The following is a 16,897-nucleotide window of genomic DNA, read 5'->3' as shown; positions in this document are numbered from 1 at the left end:
AAGACCTTATAATGGTTCTACAGGTTCCTCATGAGGGGCAGGCACTGATCCCTTCTCTGGTGACCAGTGACAGGACCCAAGGGAATGGCTTGAAGCCGTATCAGGGGAGGTTTAAGTTGGATATTAGAAAAAGGTTCCTCACCAAAGGGGGGTCAGGCACTGAACAGTCTCCCCAGGGAAGTGGTCACAGCACCAAGCCTGACAGAGTTCAAGAATTTGGAAAACACTCTAAGACATGGGGTGTAATAATTGGGGCTGTCCTGTGTAGGGCCAGGAGCTGCACTTCGCTGATCCTTGTGGGCCCCTTCCAGCTCAGGATATTCTGTGCTTCTGTGGGATTCTGTGTGCTTGCCCTGACCCGGCTGCCCCGCGGAGCGACACCTCCCCAGCAAGGCGCACCCTCGCTCCGGCCCCGTTCCAGCCCCGCTCCAGCCGTGACGCCACCGCGGCGCGCGGCTGCTCTGGAGACGCGTTTCCCTCCGCGCGCGGGATTGTGGGAGTCCGGGAAGGGGCCGCCGGGGAAGAAGATGGCGGCGCAGGGAAGAGCCCGGGCGGGCGGCGGCGGTGGCGAGGAAGAGTGCGGATCTGGGCGTTCGGAGTCGGAGCTGCTGTTGCTGCATCCGGAGCTGCTCTCGGAGGAATTCCTGCGGCTCACCCTGGAGCAGGTGCGTCCGGGGAGCCGGGCCGGGCGGAGCGGCGGCCCCTGAGGCGGGGCGAAGAGAGTCACGGCGCTCAGGGAAGAGCAGGCACCAAGTCGGTGCTCTGGACACCACGAACTCGCGGAGAGGAGGCTCTGGCGGAGGAGATGTCTCCGTGTTTGCAAAGGGGCTGTGCTTGAACACCGAGGATGCTAAAAAGCAATTTGCCCAAATCGAGACAGTGTCTGCATACAGTAAAAGTGGCTGTGGAAGGATGAGCTTTACACTGTTAAAGTTGTCACGTCCATACCCAGTGTGTCCTGCTCTAGGTGACCCTGCCTGGGCAGGTTGCTTGGACTAGATCATCTCCGGAGCTCCCTTCCAACCCTAACAGTTCTATGAATTAAAGAAATGCACCCTATGTAATCAATCAAGCTAATGTTTTAATCCATAAATATTGATACTTGATAGTTGGAAAATAATTGAGTTTGAAAGTGGGTTATAAACAGTTTAGGACCATAAAAAGGTTTATTTGATGTTTGGAATACTAGTTATTGCCTTGGCTGAAAATTTCAGGTGCATGAAACAATAGTAATTAAAGTTTCAGGGTTTTGTATAAGCTGAAAGAATTTCCATATGCTTTTGTCCATGCAGCCTGCATGGACAGGTTTCAGGCCAACATCAGAAGTCATGAAATGTTGCCAGAATCAGTAGTGGCAGAGGCTTGACCTGCTCTCGATGACCTCGATTTTTAGGATGTTAGTGGAGTCTTTTTCACACCCCATAAATTTAGCATGAAGTACCAAGAAATGTTCACAACCCAATGCACAGTTAGAAAGAAAACTGGTGTTCTAACTGGTGGTTCCTAGAATCACAGAATAGTTAGGGTTGGAAGGGACCTCTGGAGATCACCTTGTCCAACACCCCCTGCCTAGAGCAGATGACATAGAAACACATCCAGGTGGGTTTTGAATGTCTCCAGAGAGGAAGAGTCCACAACCTCACTGGGGAGTTTGTGCCAGTGCTCTGCCATCTTTAATGTAAGGAAGTTCTTCCTCATGTTGGGATGAAACTTATCTCCATTATTCTTTGGGAACTGGGGAAGATAACATAGTTCTACATCCAGAAGTTTGACTTGCATTATATTCTAGTTGTCTGTTTTCTAGTCATGTGAAAAAGAGCTCTGGTATTGTAGTTGGATTCTGGGAAGCATGTTTAAGAGTGCATGAAAGCATCAGCCATCAACAGTATGTCTGTCATAACTTTTCCCTTTTTTGGCTGCTATTTTCCTTGGGAAAACTTGCAGTATTTTGGGTAGAGAGGGGCTGCAGGGTTGACCTGTGTTGGCAAAGGTGAATAACTGCCCATTGCTGGTCACAGCTGGGTCCATGTCTCTCACACTGTTGAAGAAAGCAGCCCATCACACTCCTGAATTTGAAGCAGAGTTGCTCATGGCACCTGTGCTCAAATGCACTTAAGGAGCAGCAGACAGTGGGGGCAGGAGACTCTAAAGGACACACAGGGAAGAGGCACGTGAGGAGACATGTGAAGAAATGCACTTGCAGTTGGTGGAAAAAGAAACCACTATTCACTGAGCAAAACATCCTGTGTTTCCCATTGCCTCACTGAAGGGAGAGGCTGAGTGTAATCCACAAAGAAAATGAAGGAAGTTGACAGTAGGAAGGGAGGAGACCAGGCTGTTGTGGGCAGATCCTGGCCTCTCCAAACTGATCATCCCAGCCACCCCTTTACTTCTGGAGCCCTGGCCCAAAACAATACAGTGGATTTTGAAATAAGAGATTATGCTACTGAGATGGTTGAATGTTGAATTCAATATCATAAAAATAACAACTCTTTTTCTGTTCCCCACAGAAACATATATTAGGTGAAAATGATGTAAAGATGGACAAAGATGGGCTCACTGATCTCTATATTCAGCATGCCATTCCCCTGCCTCAGCGTGACTTGCCAAAAAGTAGATGGGGGAAAATGATGGAAAAGAAAAGACAGCAGAATGACTTGAAAAGTGAGAAGAAAAGGTAATTTAGCTTTATTGGGCCAGACTTGAACAATTTAGGACAATGCATTTTGTTTAATCTTTGCCTGATTAGTGAAGCTTGTACAGCTTTTCGATATTGTTACAGTTTACAGAGAATGCTGTGTTGGCTTGCCTGTGTCAGAAGTGTTAGATTCTACTACTGCAAAAATAGAAAAAAGGAGAAGATAATTTTTTTTTAAATTTTGTCATTTAAATGTTATTAATGCTATCTAGCTTATAGTGCTTCTTTTCACAGAATTGTCTTTCTTATAAATCCCCTGTAAGTACTGAAAGGCTGCAATAAGGTCATCCTGGAGCCCTCTCTTCTCCAGGATGAGCAGCCTCCACTCTCTCAAGCCTTTCCTTATGATCATTTTATGACCCTCCTCTGGAGCTGCTCCATACCCTTCCTCCAGAAGCTCCAGGTCTGGATGCAGCACTCCAGGTGAGGTCTCACCAGAGCAGAGTAGGGGGTGCAGAATCACTTCCTTTGACCTGGTGTCCATGCTGCTTTGGACATGTTTGGCTCTCTGGGCTGCAAGCACACGTTGCTGACTCGTGTCCAGCCTCTCATCCACCAGTATTCCCAAGTCCATCTCAGCAGGGCTACTCTCAATCCCTTCACCCCCAGTCTGTACTGATCCAGAGAATTGGTATTGTTCCTTCATCCCCCAGCATGTGTTGATAATGAGTTATTGGTGGATTTGAAGGTACTTTATAATGAGGAGAAAGGAAATATTTTTTGTTTCACTGTATAATTGCTAATTAATAATTGTGTTTGCAGAGTTTAAGGAAAGTGCTAAAAGCATATTTAACTATGCTTTCTTCTGGACAGGGGTGGCCCACTCTATCTAGAGTGAGGGATGCATGCTGCAGCAATTTTGTGTGTCTGTTTCAAAAATAACATTTGCTTTCTGAAATAAATATTCTGTCTCGTTTTAAAAATCTTTCTGTTTGTATTTGCTCAGAAAGCAAAATCTGCTTCAAAAGTTTGTTTTACTGAATCTCTTCACTCAACCTTCCACCTGCCCAAGACTTTATGTGATATGCATGAGTGGTATTCTGATATGTTCAGCAGTAAATCCTAAGGAAAGGTGGATGGAAATTCCTGTAGTTTTTCAGTATTACAGCTTGTTGATGTCTTGAGTCTCTTTTAGCTTTGCTAAGGTTTCTAACTGTGAAGAGCTAAACAAATTTTGTCAAGTGATTTGGGGTTTTTTAGTTGTTTTTTCAGTTTTTAGGTATTTTTTAAAATTGTAGTAGTGGCTAAAACACCAAGCTTTTTTTTTGTTCAGTTTATTTTCCATGTGCATAAGAGGTTAGAGTACCTCAGTTTGTTTACATCTGTGGACTTGAGGATGAAAGTGTGAGGTTAGTGTTTGGGCAGGAAACTGTTAGTGTACTGAAATAGATGCAAAAGAGCTTTTTTATCAAAACTGAAAATTGAAGTTTTTAAACAGGAGTATTATATTTCTTGATGGTGGTTTGGGTTTTTTATTTGTTAAAGCTGCACTTTCCAAACACTTTCACTTTGTCGTTCTTGAGCATTGCATTTTTAAAACTCTGAATTCATATAGTGTGAGTTACGTTGACTTTGTACTTTATTTTTTTCTCAGTTGTTTTCTTTTAATACTGTTTTGATATTAGCTTGATAATATTCATTTTAATGAATCAGTGGTTACTAAACTGTCCTGCTCTGACTACATATAGACTTAAAGGCACAAACTGTTAAAAAAAATCATTAAATCCACTATTCAAAGAAGATTTATTTTAAAAAGGTGTGGGGTTTTTGCTTAGTGTTTTTATTCCTGAGCTAACAATCTTTTGGACTTACCTTAACATTATGATTTTGAATAAGAGTGGAAACAGGGAAATTTAGAAGTATCAGAATATGAGATGCTGTTCCTGCAGGTAACACAGCACACCCTTCCTTAAATATTCATCTTTGGAAATACTTCACACCTATCATCTCTGTAGTTACTCTAGAGTAACTGCAGTGGTAGAAGTGTAGTGACTTTTGTTGGACAGCTATAGCTGTCTGCTTAGGCAGTTCCTCACACAACTCTTCTTGCTGAGGAGCACTGGTCCTCACACTGCCCCCGTGCCTTTATATTTTGGAAGTAACTTTTATTGCTTTTTATTTAAGTATTTGTAAGTGTATATAAGTAGATTTATTTTTATTTATGTTTGGAGCATCTCAGAGTTTGATATTGATATTTTGGGATATATGTTCTCTTCAGGGAGGCTAAAATTAGTTTTCCCTACTCATGTCATGGATATGCTATTTTTTGATCACCTAACCTACATTTCTGTGAATTTTATGGTTTGTATTTTCAGTGTTACAACAGTGGAAGGTTTAAGGAAACGGCCATTGATTGTATTTGATGGCAATTCGACAAGTACAAGCATAAAGGTGAAAAAGACGGAGAACGGAGCTGCCGATCGCCTGAAGCCTCCTCCTGCTGGCAGCACCACCAACACAGTTAGGAGATTATCTGTTCCTTCCAATGCCTCCACATACCTTTCTGCCTCCAGTTTGTCAGAGGACACTAAGCTGGGAATAAGGAATAATGAGGCTCAGCAGAACAATATTTCAAAGACTGACAGCAGTGTGTTGACTGGTCTGAAGGTTTACCCTTTGTCTCCAATAGCAGGAACTACTGTTGTGAAGTTAAAGAGGTCTGTTCCAAAAGAGGAATCTGATTTGCCGGTATGTTTGTGCAGTATCTTGTTTTGCAGCTTTCTTTTCTTAAATTGCAATTTAAAGGAGCCAAAGTTAGAGCCTTGCAGGAGCTTTCAGGATGATTTTATTTTGGAGTAATAGTAGAGTGCAGTCATCTTACCACAGGGGTTCCATACTGCTGTCTCCTTATCACTAAGGTTCCATACCTTCTTGGTGTTTCTCACGGGCAGCTCCTCAGAGCACTGAGTCTTTCTTCTTCACAAAGGAGCCAACTGACTCCAGTTCCCCTCTCACCCAGCCACCCACTCTTTTATAGCACTCTTCTTCTCATTGGTTACAGCTGTGGCCCCTTAAAGTCAGGCCTGTCCCAATCTTTGGCCCAGCTGCAATTCCTTAGGGGTAAGATTACTCTCTACACTATTTTCTTATATTCTATCCTCCTACAGTAGAATATTTAGAAACAGTGAGTATTAGTAAAGTGTAGCTAGTTTGGGAAGTATCAGAATGAAGGAAGTTTGTGCTTGTCAGTAGGAAGCTTCTGTGTAGGTAGTGGTGCTGAGTGTAGCTGCCAGATGGGGATAAAGAACAGTGGTTAGTTTTGGCAATGGTGTGATTACAGGGCTTGTCAATGAGCAAGGAACAATGACCTGTCTTTTAAAAACATGCCACAATACAGACATAGGTCTTAACACTTGTTTTGTATTCCTTCATGATACAAATGAAGGAGTTTTCTCATTTCCACTGGAATATGGGAATATCTGGAATGAATGTGGGCTTCAAAGGAAGAGATAGAAATATCTGTTCTCAGTTGAACTGCAGGGGGAGCTTTAGATATACAGTGTGCTGTTACATTGATTAGGATTTCCTTAAGACTTGACACTGAACTTTGTTTTCTCAATATTGCCTCCTGAGATGCAATAAAACATTCATATTAATAATAATATATAAAAATATTAACATACTTTAAAAAATCCTTTAATGAAAGAATGCAGGCAATATTCTGCTGCATGGATTGGTACATTCCATCAGAGTTCTGTTAAACATGAGTACCAAAACACATGGCTGTTGTGAAAGACAGCTTTAGCAGCTTTTAAAAGAATCATGGCTGAGGCTCTGAATGGAATTTATGCTTGAGAGATGTAGGTATTTTCCTACTACCAGTATTACTAATTTCTTTCAGTATGTAGAACTCTTCCAAGTATTGGTCAGATCTGAACCTACAGAGCTTTTGAAGCTTGCTTAGTATACACCTCACAGCTTCTTTGCTTTTAATTTAAATGTGCTATTGAATAGAAAGTGATGCTGTCAGGAAGAATCAGTGTACTTTGCAGATGTCTGTAAAGCCTGATCTATTTTTAGTGTAATGACAGTAAAGGCAACTCTGTCTCCAAGCAAGTGACTGTTCCTTGACGTTCAAGACAAATTTACAGAATAGCACAGAACTGTCCCTATTATCTTTGGGTCTATTTCTCTTAAACCATTCAATGGTTGCAGTCCACAGGATTCCTGTAAATAAACTAACACTGAAAGTCTTATATAGAGAAGAACGATCTCTAGATTGTGCTCCCTGAACCAGTGTGTTGCAGTATGCTCTTGAAAACTCATATACCTGTATTTCCTCTGCTTATGTGAACCTTTAAAGCTCCAATTTCTCAGAATTTTTTAATTATTGTTTTAGATGGTGAAAGGGAATTATTTTACTACTTCATCTGCCATTTCTTTGCTTTGGGCTTTCTTGATTTTTACAGGTTTCTTTGGGCAGGGGGACTTGAAAGATGAGTTTATCTGAGGCTTTGGCAATTATTTATCTTCTTTTTATCCAGGTCATTACAAAGGAAGACTAGATTTTCTTTTTCTTCTTTTTAATGTTTTTTACTATTTGACAAAAGTAAATTGGTTCTCTAGTTGTGTATTTGGGGAATTTTCCTTATATAATTCCACTTCAACAAGTATCTTAAGAAGACAACCTGAAAAATTCTGTGATATTTAGCTTTCTCCACAAGATGGCAATAGAAAGCTGTTGTAGTAGCCTGTAGCTGAACAGTGTAATAGTACCAGATAGAAATACGCCAGATTAATGACTGACTCCTGTTTGCACAGTATCTCTAAGAATAATTATATATTTTCTTGTATTCCAGAATGACCTAAAGCCTTCAGAAGCAAAGAAGAAAATCCAGCATGTTACATGGCCATGAAGTAGCTAATGGTGCTTGAAACATAAATATTACTTCCATATTTTCAAATAGATAGGTCATATTTAAACAGTTGAAATAAAATTATTTTAAAATTTACAGACTTACAGAGATTCAGATTGCTGTGAAGTTTTAACAAGTTTAACAACTCCCTGGAGTTGTAAAGCTGGAGTCACTATCACCAGTCACCTTAAAAGTATCCACTCTTGTACACCAAGTAGTTAATTACTTCTTTAAAAGGTGGTGATATTACACTATACTAAACCCTCCACTCCTAGTTTTCAAGATTATTATAGTTCATCTCCTCCATGTCACTGTGATTCACACATTGTTTCACTAAGATTCAGTTTTATTCCACATCTGATTAAATATTAAAATAGCTGTTGAAATTTAGAGTGATTCCCTAGAGCCTTCTTGGCTTTAAAAAGGTAATTAATTTAGGTGAGAAAACTGACCATTCTGCTGATAAGATAGTCTACAGACATTTTTTTTTCCTTTTTGTTGCACAGGAGTGTAGAATTTGCAGTGCAAGTTAGGTTGGTAATAAGAGATGAACTATTTTAACAGCATTACTTCAAATTGAAGTTTCTCTTGATATATGAAACAAGGAATGCACAGATGGAAATACGTGATATGAAACTTTGAGAGGAAGTAGTGAATGGATTAGTGCCACGTTCTCCTAAGTACACAGGCATATTTTTTACATGCATAAGTGTAAAAATGTGCCAGTGTAGGAAATTTGATTGTTTTCCTGGTTACAATCATGCTTATTTATAAAATATTGGGGAAACCCAATGGAATGCCCGCCAGTGCTTTCTCAGCCTACAGACAGCTGAAGAGGGATGTGGATAGGAAGACAGAAGTACCTTGAGAGCATTAACACATGTAATTGCACTCTAGAAAAAGGCCCACAAACCTGTTTTCCCTTCCTGTGATAATTTATGATGGATTTTGGTTTTCTGTGAAATTTGGTGTTTCATCTGGATTATTGGTAGTGCCTCACAGGGCAAAAATCCAACTAAGTTGATGGAAACATTTTTATTAAAACTCAATGGCTCAGGGTAAAGCCAATTTAGATCAGTTTTAGATACGGATGGTAAATAAGAATAATAAGAATGCTCCCAGATTTGATAAAAAAAGAATCAACTTCTGAATCCACTTAGTTAACCCAGTAAAAGAAGTTTGGTAGTGGTCTGAAAGCTTGTTTACATTTTTAACATTGGTTTATATTGAAACCAAAAACTGTAGCTTAGTTCTTTACTTTACAAAAATTCTCCATTCACTGTTATGATGTAAAAGGCACCTCTTGAATGCTGTAAAATGGTAAGAATGTGTGTTTTGAAATGGTGTGCTCTCTCCCTTTTACTAAACACTTGTGCAGTTTTTGTACTTGAGTACAGCAAACTTTAACGTAACATTTTTTTATGTAAAGACTTGTCTTTTAAGTAGCCTTATCCTATTTAAATAAATTAAATTAAAAGCAAATGAAACAGTGCTGCCTTGTTTTGTGGTGTAATTAAGCTTTTATACAGTTATATTTCACTGGACTTGATGTAATCAGCATTTTAAGGGTAAAAGGGTCAGTAGCTGCTTTACAGCTGTGGCAGCAGTTAGTATCACACTGAAGTGCTGGTTTTTGCACTTTTGTAACACTCTGATAGGAATTCTGTTTTGTGGCTGGCTTCCTGTCAGTGGTCTAGAGTCTAGGATGTATTTTGTGTAGTTCCAGTTGCTAGGAGCATGTGTGTGTTGGTATGTGTTAAGGAGGGATATGCAGAACTGCACTGGAATAATAGCATCGTGCTGCTCTTGCATGGTAGCAGTCCTGTTTCCAGGCTAGGATGCTTTCCAGTCTTGCATGTTTCACCTACCTTTCTCCAAAGCTGGGGCCATTTTGCTACCTGTTGTAGCACTTGGGAGGCAAGGTGCAAGCTGTGCTACTGCCTTCTTAGAATCGTCGAGGTTGGGAAAAACTTCCAAGGTCATCAAGTCCAACCTTCGCCTGAATTCCACATGCACACTAAGTTGTACCACAAAGCACCATGTCTGTGTGTTTTGAACACTTCCAGGGATGGTGGGTGACTCCACCATTCCCTGAGAGTCTGTTCCACTGCTTTACCACTCCCAGTCAAGAAAATTTTCCTAATACGTGGCATGAACTTCTCTTGTCAAAATTGGAGGCTGTTTCCCCTTGTCTTATCACAAGCTGCTTGAGAGAAGAGGCCAAGCCCCACCTTGCTATGATCTCCTTTCAGGCCGTTGTACGGAGCAGGAAGGTCTCACCTCAGCCTCTTCTCCAGGCTAAGCAACTCCCAGCTTCAGCTCCTTCCATTGCCCTTCAGCTCCATTGCCCTTCTCTGGACACACTCCAGCACCTCTGTCCTGCTTGTAGTGAGGGGCCTAAAACTGAGCACATGACTCAAGATGTGGCTTCTCATCCATGCCAAGTACAGGGGCACTACCCCTTTAGCTCAAAGGAATCTTTCTTCTCTCAGCAAAGCACTAGAGCAGAGCTGCAGTGTGCTGGGGGACTGGCAGACCCCTGAGGAGAGAGTGAGGTGTTTGCCCTCCTTTCAGAGGTGTGGATAAAGAGGGATTTTTGTGGCTGTTGCTACAGCTTTCATCATAGAATGAAATCACCAAGGAATAGAATTTAATCATTTGCTGAGTTCTGATTAGCACAGTGTGCACTTCAAAAATGTCAGCCAGCCAAGTTCTTCAAATGGTGTGCAATAAACTAAATCTGATCTGCTACATCTATTTAGATGGTAAAATTAATGAGAGGAGAATGACCTGTGAGCACTTTGCACTTGGTACTAAGAGACAAACTCAAGGAGCAAACTTTCCCTACCCAGTAGCACACAAAGTATAGTCCTAAATATTAATTTCACATCTGAAGATTCCAGTTGGAGGTGTGACATATTTCTTTCCTCCTTTTTCTGAACACAAATGAATTCCATCTGGAAGGTGTACTGGGACTGTGCATCGCATAACATGGCCATATTTCCTGCAGTTTGATTTGGGAAAAGGTTTATCTTCCTTTGTATTATTTCCTTTTGATGTTACTGTCCTGCCAGCATGCTGTTGCTGACAGTTGCTGCTGTGGCAAACATAGCAGAAATTATGCTACAACAAAATTAAAAGCATGCCCTACTGTAGAAGTTAAACTTCTAACTTTTGCAAAGATAGATGGATGTCTTTTGAGTTGTCTTGACCTCCTTGCTTGCTGAGAAGAAAAATATTTTGGGCTTGAGTTTAGAGCCTATGAACACATTTTTATCGGCTGCAGTCAGTACAGTGTGTGTTTTCACACACTTGTTCATTTTTGCTGGTAGTTTTCCCGCTGACTTCAATTAGTAAAAACTATGTTGTACAGCAGGGCCCTTCTGAGAATTGTCTAAACTTCACACTCCCAAAAATTGGGTTCAAAAAGGGTTGTGTTTGTATGCATTGTGTTTCTTCAGAATGTGAAATCATTTTTGTAAATATTATGTAAACACAATTAAGCCACAATCGCAGTTTTGTTTTAAATAGTTTTATTTGAAAAATACAATGTGCAGTGTAATGTCCACCAACTGTAATACTGACACTGTCAATCAGAACTTGTACTTCACACAATGACCAGCCAGACATGCAATAAAATATGTACCTGTCATGAAGCACTCCCACTTCCACTGTTTCATCATTATCTCTTTATGGCATGTCACAAATCCATGTACATTGAAACACTCTACTTTTGCAGTCTTTCTACAGACTTGACAGCACACACTTGTCACATAGCTCAAGAACACTGGGGTCACACCAGCCTTATTGGAATTGAATGGCCTTTGCCATTGATTTCAGTGGGCAGAAGGCTTCACCCTGGATATCCACCTATTAATGTATTGTGTGTGGCCATTGTTATCCTTGAACTGCATCACTTGCTTGTAAATGGAATATCTTTTAGGAAAAAAAAATCTTTAAAATGGTATGTTATGTCAAAAACAGCCAAATAGTTTTACATCATGGGTTTTGCATTAGTTTTTGTTATTGGTAGAAATCTTAAACATCGACACTGCTATTAGAGATTCTCAAGCTGTTTTCCCTCCAGATTTGGAGAGTATAAAGAAAAAGGTTAAGAAATGTTAATAGTACAGTGAGACACAGAGTGGCAAAGCTAGCTCTGAACATCCATGTGTTTCAGGCTATATATTGCAAGCACGGCTTTCCTCCCTTTTTCCTCACCCCTTAGTTTGAGCTTTAAATATCCTTTCCACATTCAGGGCAAAGGATGTCATCCCTTTCTGTGAGGAAGCCACGACCCACCAATGAAAGGGAGCATTTCTTACAGTTAAAGCAATCATTATGCCACTGCCGTTCTTCAAAAGAGATGTACTTGGTTCCTCCGAGTCCTGTTTGAAAAGCAAAATCATTCTGTTACAAGAAAACAATGGCAGGTCAGCCATCAGGTCATGCAGTCTGACATGGAGATCTGACATACAGCAGCGAAAAAATGACATTGTGACAAATCTATTTGTTGCTGTGCTAATTTTGCCATTCTTATTCTGTAGTGACTAACATTTTCATCCTCAAATACTTCTGTTGCTTTCAGCAAAGTCAATGAGCAAGGTTGTTATCCCTAGTGATAATGGCAGAAATGAACTTCCAAGGAATGGCCCTGCAACATGCAGCAGAAGAAAAGCAAAGCACCTGACTCTGAACAGAATTCTGGTAGTTTTTTACAGAATGTTTTATGGCACCTGGGTATGTTAATTTATGTTTTGTAGAGGTGGGTTTTAGATAATTAAAAAATAAGTCTGTCATGTGTCATGACTTGGTTCATAGCTCTGAAGGAAGAATGTCTCAGGAAAAGAAGCAGGTTAGTAAAAGAGCATTACAGAGTTTCAGGCTATGTCAGTTATCATTGGGTGTATTGAAGTTGTACAAAAGAAAAAAAAAAGGGGAAAACATTTCTTAGTAGTAATTGTCTTTTGCTTAACCTCAAAAATGACTACCTGGAGTTCCATAAAAAGATTGAGTTGGGCATCTCTTGTACCAGGTCAGACTTTTTGTTTAGTTTCGCCTTTAGCAGCAACTCAACACACAAAACAGTCACAAAATGTAAAAGCACCAGCCCCAAGAGACCTACCACTGATTGGGTTTGTGCATCCAGCACACTTTTTGGCGTACAGGTTGCAGAAGCAGCTCAAGCAGTATGCAAACTCATCCCTGGAGGTAAAGCGCTGTCCGGACAGCTGCTTCTTGCACGCAGTACACACAAAGCACTCCTTATGCCATGGTTGCTCCCGGTAGGTAACGCCTCCTGTGGTGATAGCCTGTTTTAGGGAGAAAAAAGAGAAAGTGTTTTCTAAAGAGTGGCAAGTTTGTGTTTTGATTTGGTAAAGAGGAAGGTTGATGAGATTTTTGTGTGTGGGAGGAGGGGAAGGAGGCTTAGCAACAGAAAGATTATAATTTTGCTTGGAGTTGACCTTGAGAAAATCATGCAAGTGCTTTATTGTTATTTCCTTATTTATGAAAAGAAACCCCATACTAAAAGTACTTTGTTCTGCATATATTGTAAAATATCACTTTCAATTGTACTCTGTTTTACTCTTGCTCTTTACTCTTTTACTCATACTACTCTTTGTATGTTGCTTTTTGTATGCATTTACCAGAGTTTGTCTCATCACTTGTCCCTTTCTTCATGGTGGGGAATTACCTGATGTGTTTCAACTTTCTTTCTGTGGGAAAGACTGGTTTATTTCATATTTTAGATGAAGAATTTTCTTTCTGCTTCTCCAGACTTTGTCAGGGAGTTTTATTTCACAAGTAAGTGGAACTGAAATGATATCATCTCTTAAAACCAGTTAATTCTTAATCTTTTTACACATACAAAAATGAGATATTCTGCCTACTTGGATATAAAATGGGATGGACTTCAACCTCTTAAGTTTCACATAAGCAAAATAAGAGCATTACCTTCTTGCACTGGACACATTGCATGGCAAACTGCTTTTCATAGCAGGGGACACAAAAGTTTTGATTGTCCTTAGGGATGAAGCTCTTTGTCCCAATAGGCTGCTGGCAGTGGCAGCAGATAAAGCAGGTCTCGTGCCAGCTGTTGCCCTTGTATTCCATCTTCCGAGTACCTGTAATGAGAGCAGAGCACCAAGTGAGCTTCTGGATGAGATAGATGCAGCTCATAGCTCTGGTTTGCCTGGCAGCTCTCTGTCAGTCCAGAAGCATTGCAGCTGTGAGCCAGAGGCTATTTAATGTTCCTACCAGATTTGCATGACATTTGGTACCATTTTAGATTTTTGGAGATCTCTTCTCCTGCAAAGAAGAGAAACATTTATTGCAAATAGCTACAGCCTAGAACAGCTTTTTGTGGTCTTATTAGGCAAATAATGAATTCCAGTGCACAGGAAGATTCAAGGGAATTGGACAGACACCAATATAAGTTGCTGTTAGTGCTGAGTGGAGGTCAGGCCATTCCTCATTAAAGACTGACTTCATTCATTCCACATCTGTTTTGTATCTTTCTCAAATAGCAGCAAGGTACCTGGTTAATTACAGACTCATAGAATGATTTGGGCTGAAATACACCTTACAGATCATCTAGTTTTAAACTCCCTGCCATGGACAGGGACACCTCTCACTAGACCAGGTTCTCAGGGCCTGATCCAACCTGGCTTTGAACACTGTCAAGGATGAGGCATGCAATTCCTGGCAAGTACCTTGCCTCCCTTTCCCAATGAAATACAGTCTGTCTGAGACAAAGGATTCTTTCATATCTGCTCAGGAGCCTTTTTCTTGTTCTCATTGAGGTGTATTATAAGTTTGCAATTGTTTCCAGCTTGACAGAACCTATCCTAAATGTTTTTCTCTCTCTTGAACCTTCCAGTAAGAAAAAGCTTTCTCTCCGTTTTCAGTTGAATAGAAAATATTGTTGAAATGTGGAATTTAAACAATCCTTTTATTGGAAAGCAGAAAAGTGGTATGGTAGTTAGGAAATAAATGCACTTCTCTAGAACAAAGTTTTAGGGTTCAGATAGTGTTCTTTGCAGATTCAGTCCACTGTATGGCAGGTGGACTCTGAGCCCTTCCAGGGAATTGGAGATGCCCTATTATATAGATAAATTTATCTGCACATGGTATGATTTCTATGTACCAGTTTGAGACAGAATATTTGATACTGGCCAGAAGGGTAAACAAACAAATGCTTTTCCTACAGTTCTGCATCACTCTTGGAGCCTGTAACAGCAAACATGAAGTCAAATACTTGGAAGACTGACAAGCTGATTGAGTTGGCTAATGATAAAGAACCACACTAATGCCTTTGATGCCAATTCTCTCTGCCTCTATTACTGCGGGGTTTAACCATTTTCCCCCTTCTCAAGCATTAATTCATCTTTGTTTACTAGTTGCATATTTTTCTTCTTTTATGATCTCATTAAATTCTGCTGAGAGGCAGACTTCAGGATTTATTTGGTGGTTTTTTTGTTCTTTTAAATTGACTTGCATCAGTAGTAAGTGAACTGTTAATAATCTCTCTGATGCTTACATTCTTGAATATTTTTGTTCCATTTTATTAACAGACACCTTCTAAAAATTATGCCCTCTCTATGCTGGTAACTTCCAATATCATGTCAAGGAGCAAATAAATCAGTCCTTGAAAGAATAATAATCTGGAGAAAGAAGATGTAGATAATTTTTTTAATAGACTAGAATTTTATTTTTACATTTGCATCTGTGTTGTCTTCGGGATGGTGTTGTCATTGAAACTCAAAGTGGGGAGAGCCCTGTTTTGTTGGCCACTAGACTGAAGTCAGGGTAGGTTGGGTTTGCAGAAGGACTGGAAGAACAAGCTTGTAATCACTTAAATGGGCATCTCATGGTAAAGCTTCCACAGCTTGGACAGGAGCACTCTGTGCTGGGTTCAGAACTGGCTGGATGGCCAGGCCCAGAGAGTGGTGGTGAATGGTGCTGCATCCAGCTGGGGCCAGTCACCAGGGGTGTCCCTCAGGGCTCTGTGCTGGGGCCAGTTCAATATTTTTATTGATGACATGGATGAGGGGATTGAGTCTTTCATTAGTAAATTTGCAGATGACACTAAGCTGGGAGCTTGTGTTGATCTGTTGGAAGGTAGGAGGGCTCTGCAGAGAGACTTGGAATGGTTGGATGGATGGGCAGAGTCCAATAAGATGAATTTTAATAAGTCCAAGTGCCAAGTCCTGCACTTTGGCCACAATAACCCCCTGCAATGTTACAGGCTGGGGTGCTGTGGCTGGACAGTGCCCAGGCAGAAAGGGACCTGGTCGTGCTGGTGACAGTCGGCTGAACATGAGCCAGCACTGTGCCCAGGTGGCCAAGAAGGCCAATGGCATCCTGGCCTGTATCAGGAATAGTGTGGCCAGCAGGAGCAGGGAGGTCATTCTTCCCCTGTACTGGGCACTGGTGAGGCCACGCCTTGAGTGCTGTGTCCAGTTCTGGTCCCCTCAGTTTGGGAAGGACATGGAGACACTTGAGTGTGTCCAGAGGAGGCAACGAGGCTGGTGAGGGGCTGGGAACACAAACCCTACAGTGAGGAATGACTGAGGGAGCTGGGGGTGTTCAGCCTGGAGAAGAGGAGACTCTGGGGCGACCTTGTCACTCTCTACAACTCCCTGAAGGGTGGCTGTAGTCAGCTGGGGGTTGGTCTCTTTCTCCAGGCAGCAGCTGACAGAACAAGAGGACACAGCCTTAAGCCGCACCAAGGTAAATATAGGTTGGATATTTGGAAAAGGTGTTTTACAGAAAGAGTGATAAAGTATTGGAACTGTCTGTCCAGGAAGGTGGTGGAATCACCATCCCTGAATGTGTTTAAAAGAAGACTGGATGTGACACTTGGTGCCATGATTTAGTTAAGGTGTTTAAGGTATGGGTTGGACTTGATAATCTTGAAGGTCTCTTCCAACCTAGTCATTCTGTGATTCTGTGATTCTCTGATCTACATTTTGCATTTAGTGGCTCAAAGCAGAGGTCAAATTTAGCACAAACAGTCTCCACAAAAGATATCCAATCACTTGCTGGTCCTTTCAAAATAAATTATGCTTTCACTGGTGACCATACTCCTCTGCTGTAGCTCCTGTACTACCACAGTGTGCTGTGTAAGCAGAAAAAGCATGGTGAGTGTACTGCTCTTCCAGCGTGGTGACATCTCAGCTATCCTGGGTAAGCAGCTAGAGACAAGTGGGTAGTTGAAAAGCTTACAAAAATTAATTTCTTCTCTGGGTTATAAGAGAAGCAGTGATTCTGTGTCACTGAATCCAACCTCCATTAATACATAGCAATGTATAGCTGGCATAATAGACAAAAAGAGATCCAC

General features: G+C 41.1%; 2 protein-coding genes across 5 annotated transcripts in view; one reads left to right on the top strand and one right to left on the bottom strand.

The window, feature by feature from the left end:
* The first annotated feature begins 488 nt into the window (after positions 1-488).
* On the top strand, positions 489-9,045 carry C2H2orf49 (chromosome 2 C2orf49 homolog). The gene is made up of 4 exons (XM_054627910.2): positions 489-665; positions 2,511-2,677; positions 5,014-5,386; positions 7,498-9,045. Exons 1-4 carry the CDS (start codon positions 528-530, stop codon positions 7,552-7,554), a joined length of 735 nt encoding a protein of 244 aa, XP_054483885.2. The 5' UTR covers positions 489-527; the 3' UTR covers positions 7,555-9,045.
* A 2,025-nt stretch (positions 9,046-11,070) lies between these two features.
* The window catches only part of FHL2 (four and a half LIM domains 2), a 38,110-nt gene continuing 32,283 nt past the window's right edge, over positions 11,071-16,897 (bottom strand). For all 4 annotated transcript variants that reach the window (XM_077173375.1, XM_077173376.1, XM_054654852.2 and 1 more), the window contains exons 4-6: positions 13,510-13,679; positions 12,680-12,866; positions 11,071-11,942 (exon numbers count right to left, since the gene is read on the bottom strand). In XM_077173375.1, the coding sequence (XP_077029490.1) occupies positions 11,791-11,942; positions 12,680-12,866; positions 13,510-13,679 (509 nt within the window). In that variant the 3' untranslated portion in view covers positions 11,071-11,790. The remainder of the gene's footprint in view (positions 11,943-12,679; positions 12,867-13,509; positions 13,680-16,897) is intronic.

This window comes from Agelaius phoeniceus, chromosome 2 (assembly GCF_051311805.1).
Source record: "Agelaius phoeniceus isolate bAgePho1 chromosome 2, bAgePho1.hap1, whole genome shotgun sequence".
NCBI lineage: Eukaryota > Metazoa > Chordata > Aves > Passeriformes > Icteridae > Agelaius > Agelaius phoeniceus.
The sequence above is the reverse complement of the archived record's forward strand: the minus strand, read 5'-3'. Positions and strand labels throughout refer to the sequence as shown.

What these genes read in the sequence shown, in the direction of transcription:
- C2H2orf49 (XM_054627910.2), top strand. Translation starts at nt 528, where the DNA reads ATGGCGGCGCAGGGAAGAGCCCGGGCGGGCGGCGGCGGTGGCGAGGAA. An exon ending in TGCGGCTCACCCTGGAGCAG is followed by an intron (nt 666 to 2,510) that starts GTGCGTCCGGGG and finishes TGTTCCCCACAG; the next exon opens with AAACATATATTAGGTGAAAA. An exon ending in AAGAGGAATCTGATTTGCCG is followed by an intron (nt 5,387 to 7,497) that starts GTATGTTTGTGC and finishes CTTGTATTCCAG; the next exon opens with AATGACCTAAAGCCTTCAGA.